We start from the raw sequence: 12,017 nt of genomic DNA on the forward strand, positions 1-12,017 counted from the left end.
GGCTTGCTGCCATCACTGCAAATAGCAAAAAGCTAGAATAAAAGGTTAGTAGGTATACAAAAGCAAAACAAAGCATAAAAAAATAAAGCTTAATCTCAAGAAAAATTGAAATCCTAGTGACAAATCTACTTAGTTCGCCGGCAATGGCGCCAAATTGATTACGCGTTTAAGCACACACCAATTAACCTAATGTGCCAACAATACCACAATCGAATGGTATGTCATTGTAGTATTTTAGGATCGAATCCATAAGGAACTAGTGATTTATAACACTAAGAATACACAAACTTTCCTAATCTAAGTAAACAAGAAGATGAATGATTTTGTAACAAGCTAATGTCCTAGGAATATAAACAAGGTGATCTCAAATCCAATCAAGAAATAAGTGCAAGAATTCAATCAAATGCTAAGGATGGATCCATCGGCAATGATAATTGATATAAGGTAATCAATGTTCAATTTAGGATGTTCAAACAAAACAATCAACAAGTCTATAGGTCTAAATCTCATTCAATAATCCACTGTCGTGGGAAAGACCCCTATGCTAATCATGAATTAAACATCATCTGCCGTTGGCTAACGCAATCAAGCATGCATGAATCACAAGTCTACTAACCACTTAAACATCTCGGACATCAACTGTCCTTGGCCAAGTATGTAAAAGACAATACTAAGTTCATTCAAGCATTTTAACAAACACCTTTCGGGCTTAAAATAGCTTAAGGTCTAGATGAGAGCGATCAAGTCTAATCTAGCATTAAGAACACTTAGCAAGCATAGAACAATGTTAATCAAGCAATAAACATCCTAAATATCCACCTAATCACCCTAATCTATCTAACCCATGAATCACAAGGTTACTACTCACTAATCTCCATAAGAAACCCTAAACCCATGTAAGGATCAAGGCTAATCATGTTAATGAGGAAGAGAAACACAAATATAAGATGAAGTACTTCCTTAGATTATCAAAAGATTCAAGTTTTTACAAGTTTAGACAAAGTCTTGAGAGAAAATGAGATAAGTCCCAACTTGGGGATTACAAGAGTATTTATATGGTCTTTGGAAAACCTAATGGTTTCCATAGAAAAGTCTAAAATGTCATTTAAAAATGTTGATTTTCGGCCAAGGTAAAGACGCGACCCGGGTAGGTGTCATGGCTGACAACCCGCGTCGGCCAACTCGCGTCAGCCCATCATCCAGCTTTTGGTAAGGCCGCCCGGGTAAGCTAACCCGCAGTACATCCCCTCATCCAGCTTTTGGTCCATGTGCCCGGGTTGTCGAACCCGCGTCGACCAACCCGCGTCAGGGTTGATATGCTTCAAGTAAATCGATCATAACTCCTCCAATACAGCTCCAAATGACTTGAAACCACTTCCATTAGAAAGCTAACTCAATTTTCCATGTCTTCCCAAAAGATGAGCTTCAAACGATATCTTTAAGGTCTCCATCCATGTTCATCCTTCACCCTTTTGCACCACAAATGTCTTTAAACACCTCCAAAAACTCCATAGGACACTCCAACACCTGATAAAACCATACGAATGCAATATGGATCCTAAAGATGCCTAATTTCTAATTTACATAATCATTATGTACAAAATAGATGGCTAAAACAATGCAAATATGCATGATATAAATTATTACTATATATATATATATCAGAGTAAATTTTAATCTACCGTATCACGATCTATAAACTTCAAAACACACAAAGACTATGAGTGATATGGATTTCATCTCTGACTTGAAGCTAAGTTACATCTCTAACACGTAAACTTTGTTTGACTATTACTTTGTGTATATTATATCTATTAAATTAAATAATATAACTTTTTAGTTCATTCATAACAAACTCGACAACGATTTGTAATTGCTTTATCCGCAAGCTAAAATCGTTAAATACAGGTCAAAGTTTAGTTAAGTTTCTCAATTCTCTGCTGGTCAAAGTGTGATTTGTATTAAAGTCTAACTCATAATTAAAAGTCTAATTTGAATTGTATGCAGTGTTGTAGGACAACAGTTCATTCAGGATCTGACAAGACAAAAATTCTTTAAAAACAAGAGATCCCTTGTTATTTAAAACACAATTGAAAAGCCATATATCGGTTCAATTAGTTTTGTGCTTCTTGAGCATCCCATACTTATGTTTCATCGTAATGAAGAACACCAACGCAGCTATTATTCCAAAACCCTACAATAATATTCAACCAGTTTTAGTTTCTGATTCTTTATTGTCTGGACTATTGTTATCTTAATGCTAAACGACAATTATTGCAAGTTAACATATACCTTAATGAAGGGCATGAAAAATGTGTTAACCTTGCTCTGTGTGAACAGAGGATTCGAGTTGGCTTGTCTCTCAATCTGCAAAAAAGTGAACCAGAAGATAATGCAATCTATAGTGTGATAATAAAAGTAATGAGACTTGATTACCTCGTTAACTAGATCGCAAAATTTCTGGCTCCTAAGTTCCTGATCTATGGACTCGTGGTGGCACATGGCCACGGACGCTCCATTATCTGCCGATAGCGTCTCGTTCACATACTGATCATACATTTCTATTGTGTTATATACTTGTATATAATCATATCTAGCTAATTAATACTCAATAGTAACTAGCGACAAAGAAATTGATTATTAAAGTCTTAAGTCTCGGATCGGGTTACTTACAAAGAAAGTTATGTAAAAGATAGTGAGATGATAATTGTTATAGTTAGATTCGTCACCTCGCTTATTTGATCGCAGAATTTCCGGTACCTTGCGTTGCTTAAACCGAGTTCTTCACAACCTAATCATGTATTTCAGGTGTGTTATAATTATATATTATCAATACATTAACTACACTAGGTCTAGCCGCGGATATGGTTGTTACTGCGATGAGAGATTTGTAGAAAATGTTGATACGATTGTCGAAATTGTATGTAACCCCGATTGTAGAGATCATACAAAACTGGGCTCAATATTGCTTGGTATATGAGCTAAGATCAAACAACATGCAGGATTTTAGTAATTAGTACTTATGGTTTGTTATTTCAAGGTTAAGCTTAACAATGAGATAACGACGTGAATTAATATACCAAGATAAGTGCTCCGGGGTAAGTGCTGGAGAGGAAAGATATCCCTCCGTATAACTTCATCATTATACCAAGACCAATTATGTACTTGGCCTAAAAATATTTTGATCAATATAATGAAACAATTAGATAAACTAGATTTGTTAATTTCTCGTATGTGTTTTACTTAACAATTTGGTATCATATCACTCCAATTACCTTCATTACTATACCAAGAATTATGTACTCCTCAGCAGCTTCTTCACCATTAAGGTTAAATACCAACCAAGTACGTTCATCATCATACCCTAAGGAAAAAACATTGAATATGAACAATTAGATTAAAGAAAAACCAATATATATCATTTAGATCTATATTTTGATTAGTGTTTACTCTCTCCAAGCAGACATGATAAACGCAAACGAGAAAACAATTCGACCGGCATGGATAAGACCCAACATTTTCTCCATATTTTTTTCCCGAAGTAGGAAAGATAAATAATCGTATATCTATTTGTGTTTAAATGAACCAGACAGAAAATGAAAGTCTGTTAGGAAGGAAGATGATGATCACCAAAGAGACGACTATATGGTAATTGAATGATGGAAAATTAAATATACAAACTGTGGTTTGTTATTATATATAAAAGGACGAGAGTAAACGCCTACTATAAGTGACAACATTGTTTAAGATACTACAACTAGTGATTAGTTTGACTTGTTACAAGTTATAATATTATGCCAAATGTATTTCTGAATCATTACTGAAATGCGATTAGTTTGACTGATTTAAAGTTGATGTTTTTAATGCTACAGATCCTAATTCGTTTTTACGTGTTGTGAATCTACCATATATAAATAGTTAAATGAAAACAGATGAGTTACAGAAAAACTATATAACAAAAAAAAATATTTGGTTCTTATTTAAGCTAGAACCGTAGAACGAGAACAGTTCTGCAAAGATGGTCAATATACATCTTGTCATGTGCATTTTTTTTTCTGAAACACATTGTCATGTGCATATATATGTGTGTTTTTTTTGCTTAACTCTCTTTATATTCTTGTTGTGATACGTAAGGTCTGGCCATTGTGTTATTTAACCGAGAGATTCTTATATATATACTAGAAATAGATCTGCGCTATGCGCGGTTATTCATTTTTATTAGATAAAAAATATGGTTTGTTTTAGACGTTTTATATTTCTAGTTTAGATCTGGTGTTATATATATATATATATATATTTATTTTTTGACAGCATATCTGGTGTTATATATTGTTTCTAACTAGTGTATATTAATTGATATTTTTAGAATTGTTTTTTTGTTATTATATGTTTTGTATTTTGGTGCTACTTTTTATATAGTAGATGTTTATATGTAAAAATTTAATTTTGGCCTGGACATATATTTATTTTGTTGCTTAATAAATTAGATAACCTTGATTTGATTTTACATTTGGCTATACAAAATAATATATGACTAGGTGATAATCCGCGCCCTGCACGGAATGAGTGACCAAAAAAAATTATTACCTTTAATCTACTGATATTAGGAATTTTAAAGTTATACGCACAAATATTAGATCTAATGAAATATATAGTCTTAAAAGGCTCCAAATCGAAAATGGAGTTAAAGCTAGCCATGTGTTTGCTCGGGAAAATGTTTTGGTATAGAAGTTCGAGAAGAAGGGTGTGATGTTTCGATGCGTTGTAGACAACGTATTTATATTAAGAACAAAACGCAAGACGCAGGTTAATGACATAAAATCAAATCGCCGTAATTAAAGATAATACTACTATTTAATTTCACATAATTTGCGTTCTAAAAAAGTTATTAAAACTTACCTTAAATTTGAAAACATAATCTAGCTTCCTTTTTATATGAAAATTGAATAAAATCAATAAAAGTAAAATTTTTATTTGATTCCTAAAAATTGAATTCATAATCTAACTTCCTTATACGGGGGTGAGATGATTACCTAGGAGGCCAAACAGCTTTTTAAAGGCTAATTCGTTTAAACTATATAAAATAAAACATAATAGACCAATTCGTTTAACAAATAAATTTTTATAGGTAAATTCGTTTAAAAGATATAATCTAAATTAGATACATTTTTTGAGTAATACCAGCTTTCTATACATAAACATAAATGATTAGTTTGCCTGTAAGTTGGGAAAGTAAAATATGTTACCAATTTAAGTGTAATGGAGTTCATTTAGAAAGGAAAAGGATACTCTTATGCGTATATTCTGTGATAAATGTATTGCTACCAATTAAAGCCAATATGTTGCTCCTCATTCAAAAGCTAACCTTGAAAATGGATGTATTCATATACATACACATATAAGGAAAGCTTTTAGTTTACCTCTTGACCAAGTTAGATCCCCTCATCAAGTTTCCCAAATGACCGAAATTATGGTTTAAACGGAAAACTGTTATATGGCATGTTTATATTGTTCGAGATATCTTATTCAAAAACATTCCACCATGAAATAAAACTTAATATAACAAACCATACAAATATCAGTGTATGAACCAATAAATGTTTTTTCTTTCAAAAAAAAATTAACCAAAGAAATGACACAGTATAGATATTATGTTAGTTAACATTGAAATTAAAAAAATGGACTCACACCCAAAAAAAGAGAGTGCTATCATGTTAGGTATATTAAAAATGCATGGTGAGACAGAAGACAATACATATCATCTATATATATTCCAGGACACACAACTTTCTTTTCTCGTAAGCTGAATTAAGCAGTACAAATTTTTTTAAAAATAATTACATTTACTATCCCCTTTTTATATAACATATGCATATCATGTGAAAATTATAGAACCTCCTATATGATGAATACGTGTAAAAACCAATACAATATTTTTTGTCTCAACAATAAATACAAAAATTTATTATGGGTCAATATTTTTGATGAATATATCATTATGCATTAACTTATTTGCCTAATTTGCGCAACCATAGCACCACGCATTAAACCTCACATGGTCTTTTGTTTTTTTTAGTCAATAACGAAAAAGCTTATAGTATATTATGTCAAGTTACAATTTAATGATCAATGGCAATTTTTGTAATTAGTCTAATAAATAAAAGGTTTTTGAATATATGGCGTGAGAGAGCTTATGATGTTGCCATGTAGGAAATGACAATTTCGATAATAACACGTTAGCTCAAGGTTAGTTTTCTATAATACTTCTCAAATAATAAAAAAATGGATGTTGCTAGCATATAACGATGAACATAATTCATCAATATTATTAAGACATTATTATTTTTGGAGAAATTCTCTTAAATAGCATTTTTAATTTTTTGTCACCAAAATAGCCTTAAAAAAATAACCAAAATAGTCTTTTTTATTTTGAAATTTTTAATATTTTTGTTTATTTTTTAAATGTATATTTACTTTTTAATAAAACTTCTTTTGATCATTTTCTTTCTTAAAGACTATTTTTGTGAAAATAAACTAAAAAGGATATCCTAAGAAATTTCTCTATTTTTATCGTATGTAAAATTTATAATTTTAGCTATAAACACATTACCTTCATTTAAGTGTATTATTGAAGACTAAAAATTGATAATACTTTCACTATATATTTCATATTAACATCACAACGGATCGGCCCCCGAGTGCGAGTTACTTTTTATATATTTATAGATTTATATGTATATAAAATTATATGACGTTTTGTTGTATATTGTGTAAATAATAGTAGTCCTACTTTTTTAGTTCTCATTATTATTAAATAAATGTATTATTACATATGTAGTAAAATAACAGTGGTTCCATATTTCGACAAAGATGAAAGTGTAAATACTTATTTGTTTTGGTGCTCATTATTATCAAAAATATGTTTGCACTCTCTACTATAAGGAAAAAATCTTGGTCTCGTCTAATTTAGTGGCACGTTCATACGCCTATTGGGACAAAACAAAGCTATAAATTAAAAACTTTTCCAAGAGATTTTCAGGCGTTAGGAAATGTTTTTTTTTTACATTAACAGAAAATAATAGAATGGCTCCTTTACTATTAATAGAAAGCTGACAAAAAAAAAGGAAATAATAGTTGTTTGACCAAAAAAAAAGGAAATAATAGTTGTTGCGAAGAGAACCTTGGAAGTGAGAGTTTTATCAACATTCGAAATATAAGAAAGTCAATCTATAAAAGTAAGAGTATCATTTTCTTGTTTTTTTTGTAAAATATCATTTTCTTGTTTAAACTAAGGCATATATCATAGTTGAAGATTAGTTTGTATATATTTGGTAATTTTAGGAGTTTGATCAGTTAAAAGTTACGAGATTGTCTGAGTTTTATCCTGAAGATTTTAGTCCTATTGAGCGAATTACTCTTGAGCATCAACTAGGTCTCTATATTGACAATATTCGGGAGGATGAAAGATTTTCTAATTTGAAGGATCTTGGAGATCTTGCATGCATGATGGTGAAGACAAAGAAACATCTTTCACATCCTCAGATTTATCGGCTTTTGAAGTTAGTGTTGACTTTACCTGTTGCCACCGCTACAGTTAAAAGATGTTTTTCAACGATGAAGATTGTGAAGATTAGCCTGCGAAACCGAATAAGTGATCAGTTTTTAAATGATTGTGTTGTTTGCTTTGTTGAAAAAGAGTTGTTTGAAAAAGTAACAAACGAAGTAGTTGTTAAACGATTCCAAAATATGGAATTTCGTAGGATAAATTTGTAAAAAAATTTTAGTTATGAAACTTTTTTTTATCTAAATGAGTTAGTATTAAAGTGCCCCCAATTAATAATAATTATGGATCCGCCACTGGGTAGAATCACATATACTTAGAAGATTTTGAATTAAAATGTGGGATGAATATTCTCGGAAATTAGATATTGAAAAGATCTTCTTTTAATACAAAAATATTTAGTCATTTGAAAATAAAATTTACATGTTGTACCGATTGTGGAAAATGTGGAAATTTATAGATTTGGGATATATTAACTACTGGATTTGAAAAGATCTTAACTAAGATGAAATTATAATTTATATTTTCATCAATTATGTATATTCCGTATATTTGTTTCTTTTTAAAACTTTGGTTAAATATAAGATTATGTATTTTTATATAAGATAATCTATTTACAGTTTTGATATTTTCTAGAACTATTCCTACCATTGTATTAATCTATTTAATTTTTACAGCTACAACTGATACATCTACAAAAAAAAAAAATTATAAACAAAATTTTATAGCATAGATTTTAAAGCTACATCCCAACCTCCATAGTCGTGTTGTTTGAACTCATCAGTTTAATTAGATTGAGTGAATTTTATAGTTTTCGAATTGTTTATACTTATTGATTTAATTAGTAGAGGTGAATATTAGAATAGATTAATTTCCTTTTTGCAGTGGACACTAATTATAGGTTGATCCATTTGTTTCTTTTTATTTCCGATAAATATTTTAGGTAGGTCCCGTGTTTTTTTCATTTTTCATTTTCCTTGTTTTAACGATTTTTAATGGATCTCATCATTAATATCAGAATATTCTCTTAATGGCATAAAATTGTAATTATAGTGTCAAACTATGGACAAAATCTTAGGAGGTATTTTGCTTTAATAGTATAGATAATAGGCCACATAATTTATAAATTATGGAGTTCAGTTTTGGTATATGAAATAAAATGAATGATTCATCAATAAATATATGTGATTTTATAAAAACACATGTATCTATAAATGAATGAAATTCAAATATAACTGTTATATAAAATACAATACAATATAAAATTCACAAAACCGTACTATACAAAATTTGTAAAGTATATGTAACTGAATGTGAGATTAAAATTTTAGTGTCATTTGCATATCAACCATTGCCATACCCATATGGGATTGTTGGGCCAATAGTTTGAATCGGTTTAGCTATATCATTATATGAAATTTTGCTTTGTTAGTCTGATAAGTTGAGTTGGTGATATATAATAATTTTGTAAGTTTTCATAGTGATTAATGACATTAAATAGTTGAAATTTTTGGTATATACCAAAAATTTCCATCGGAATTGTTGGGATTGTTATATTCAGTTCATCTGAATTATATGGGTTATTATATTTTGTTTTAATGAGATATGAATAAGTCCAAAATTATAAATGACAACTTTTTATAAGTAGATATAAAATAAGACTCTATTTTAATAGAGTAGATAACTGTTTCAAATAGCGTCAATTTGCAAAAGGAGAAGAGACTTGTCTTTTTCGTGTAATTTAAATATTTAGATTGATTAACCCTCATTCTTTTTTCCTGGATTGCAATGTATACTAGAATATTCACTGCTATGCTTCTGCCTAAATATTAAAGCATCGTTAGTCACGATTGAAGTAAAAAAATGATTCCATGTTTAGATCTAAATCTAAGACATAAAGACAAAGGGAATCAAATGAAATCTTTAAAGAAAAGAAATATATAGAAAGTGGGCTTGTGTTTCGAAAACAAAAGAAAGTGGGCTTAGTTTTAGTCAGTTTTTACTTTGGATTCTTTTTTCGCTTTGTTGAGTTTGTGTTTCATTGTCAAGAAAAAGAGCAATGCCCCTACTACGGCCAATCCTTTGATGAAGCTTAAGAGATGCTGAACAAACTCGGCATGTCCAAACAACGAAGAGTTTGTAGCTGCCTGATCCGTAAGCTACACAAAACATATTATACTCAGTCAGCAGAAACATTTCGTTATGTAAAACTTATTACACATATATAGGCCGCAAGAACACACCTCACGGAATTTTGATATGACATTCTCAACATGCTGCTCGTCAAAGTTTGACTTGTAGAAATTGTTTACGGTGTCGTAAGACACAGTTTCATTCAAGATCTTAACAAACAAACCGACAGGATTAGAAAAAAACAGAAGTGAGATTTAAAAGAAACCAAAGTGGCTGAAAAAGAGAGATACATGTTGTTACTTACCCTTTTCAATTTGAGATAAAGGAGTCCAAATTGTTCAATGTCGACACGATTACTATAGAAATCGTGATGGATCATTGTAACAATGAATTGGTGTAGAAGCTATATAACAACAAGGAAACAGATTGGTTTGGCATGAAACCAAGAGATCTATAACTATAAGATGAAGCTCAAATTATAAGGAACTACATTACATTCGAAGATATATATATACTTATGAAGTTGTTATCTCGTTCTAATTAGAATTGGTTCTAGAATATAATAAGAGCAAACTGAGAGTAAGTACCAAGAGGAAAGCTCCAAAGAAGCTGCCATAGATGAAGACAAGTCCACCAAGCGTCTTCACTATGATACTAATAGCCATAAGATGCTTAATCTGGTCTCCTGAATATCCGAACTTCGGTCTCGAGTAATCCTGTGCTCCTTCCCAATTGGAGCTGAGCTCCATGTAACTAAATATAACAAAGATAAAAAAAAGCTCTAGTTGAGTCCAATCATAAATTGAGAGGAGTATCTGATACCGTTAGAGGTCTCACATCAGACATGAATTGCGGTCAATATATGGACACATACCCATCTACTACAAAACCTAAGATATACCTTACCAAAATTAAATTTCACACCATCTTCCAATGTTTCTAGGAATCTAGAAATCAACCTGATCAATCTCTATTTAAATTCTAATTAAGATTGTTATGATGAGGATATTAAATCTAAAAAGGGTAAGAGGAAAACAGAGGATGTAGTTGATGAGTCTTACTCATGCCAAGCAGAGAAGAAGAAGGAAGAGGAAAAGAGAGCTCTTCCAATAGTTTCAATATAAGGGAAAGTAGCAACTTTACTTCCTAAATTGTTCACTTTTCTCTGCACAAAGTCCATCTCTGGTTCTTACTATGTATCCTATCAAATAAGCCAGAGGAAGATAATGATGAGGACGGTAGGTTGGGAACTTTAGATAATTGTATAGAAAGAAAGTCCTTACTCTTTAATTGGCGTATGGAGAAGAAACTGAAGAGGAGCCAATAGAAGAATTGAATTGGTGATGAGAAGATGATTGAATTATAAGAATAACTGCGACTCGGTCTTCTTCTTAAGAAAAAAAGGTGGATGCACTTTGCACGTTCTAAGCGTTTTTTTCCTGCTTAAACTCAAGAATAATTATACTAATTACACTAATTACAAGAAAAAAGTGAGTACTTTTTTAAGATTTTAATTTTGAAATTTAAGAAACTTAGATGAAGAAGATAGAAGACGTGATATGCAACATCAGACTGCATTGACAGCTGTGGTTCTGTATATGGTGCACAATCAATGAATAGCTTAATATATACCTCATTCTTACATCTCTATGTACTTGGTGTGCTATCAAGCAAAAAGCATGACACTTAACCTTGGGAAATAAACTATTTAGATCCCGACATATATAGTAATCCCTATCGAACACATACAAACAATAACTGTAACAGCACTTGACTCTAGGCAATCGACACTTGGATATATAACATGCAAGACTTAAACAATGGACACTTGTTTAACAACAAAACCAAATCATTTGTAATTTTTACGTGCAAAAAGAGTTGATAGAAGAAGACAACAACTCACAGAAGGGTTTGCTGAAAATGAAAGTAGAGAGAGTGTGAAGAGGTAAGGCTGTGTATTTATTTTGAAATCTAGCTATCGTTGTCAATTCTGTTGTTTTTCTTTGTATATTACAAAAGAAGAAAATAACAAAAATTTATCCTGTGTGTTCAAAGAAAAAAAAACAATGTTATAAACCAAACGATGATCGACCATGGACCAGCCCGTACGGCAGGTCCAATCCGGGACATGATAAAGACAACCAGAGACTATGTGTTTATCTAGTATATATTCCATGTATATCTGTAACATAGTGTTTATCCTTATCCTTATCTTGTTAGGATAAACATGACCTTATGACGGTCTAATACCTTGTATATATATGGACCTTCTGGTCGACAGTAATGATAACAGAAGTATTTCCCCAACACTTCATTTACAACA

General features: G+C 30.9%; 1 protein-coding gene across 1 annotated transcript; it reads right to left on the reverse strand.

The window, feature by feature from the left end:
• Positions 1–9,415: 9,415 nt before the first annotated feature.
• LOC106299037 lies at positions 9,416–11,084 on the reverse strand. The gene is made up of 6 exons (XM_013735172.1): positions 10,978–11,084; positions 10,756–10,895; positions 10,282–10,447; positions 9,999–10,097; positions 9,805–9,903; positions 9,416–9,720 (listed from the first exon to the last, which is right to left on the reverse strand). The coding sequence occupies exons 2-6, from the start codon at positions 10,872–10,874 to the stop codon at positions 9,550–9,552; spliced, it is 654 nt and encodes a 217-aa protein (XP_013590626.1). The 5' UTR covers positions 10,875–10,895; positions 10,978–11,084; the 3' UTR covers positions 9,416–9,549.
• Positions 11,085–12,017: the final 933 nt, after the last annotated feature.

The sequence above is a fragment of the Brassica oleracea genome, chromosome C1 (genome assembly GCF_000695525.1).
Source record: "Brassica oleracea var. oleracea cultivar TO1000 chromosome C1, BOL, whole genome shotgun sequence".
In the NCBI taxonomy this organism is placed as follows: Eukaryota; Viridiplantae; Streptophyta; class Magnoliopsida; order Brassicales; family Brassicaceae; genus Brassica; species Brassica oleracea.

Coding starts and splice junctions, on each gene's coding strand:
- LOC106299037 (XM_013735172.1), bottom strand. CDS start 10,874: ATGGACTTTGTGCAGAGAAAAGTGAACAATTTAGGAAGTAAAGTTGCT. Junction 10,448..10,755: donor TTCTTCTCTGCTTGGCATGA/GTAAGACTCATC, acceptor TGTTATATTTAG/TTACATGGAGCTCAGCTCCA. Junction 10,098..10,281: donor TCTTTGGAGCTTTCCTCTTG/GTACTTACTCTC, acceptor GTTGTTATATAG/CTTCTACACCAATTCATTGT.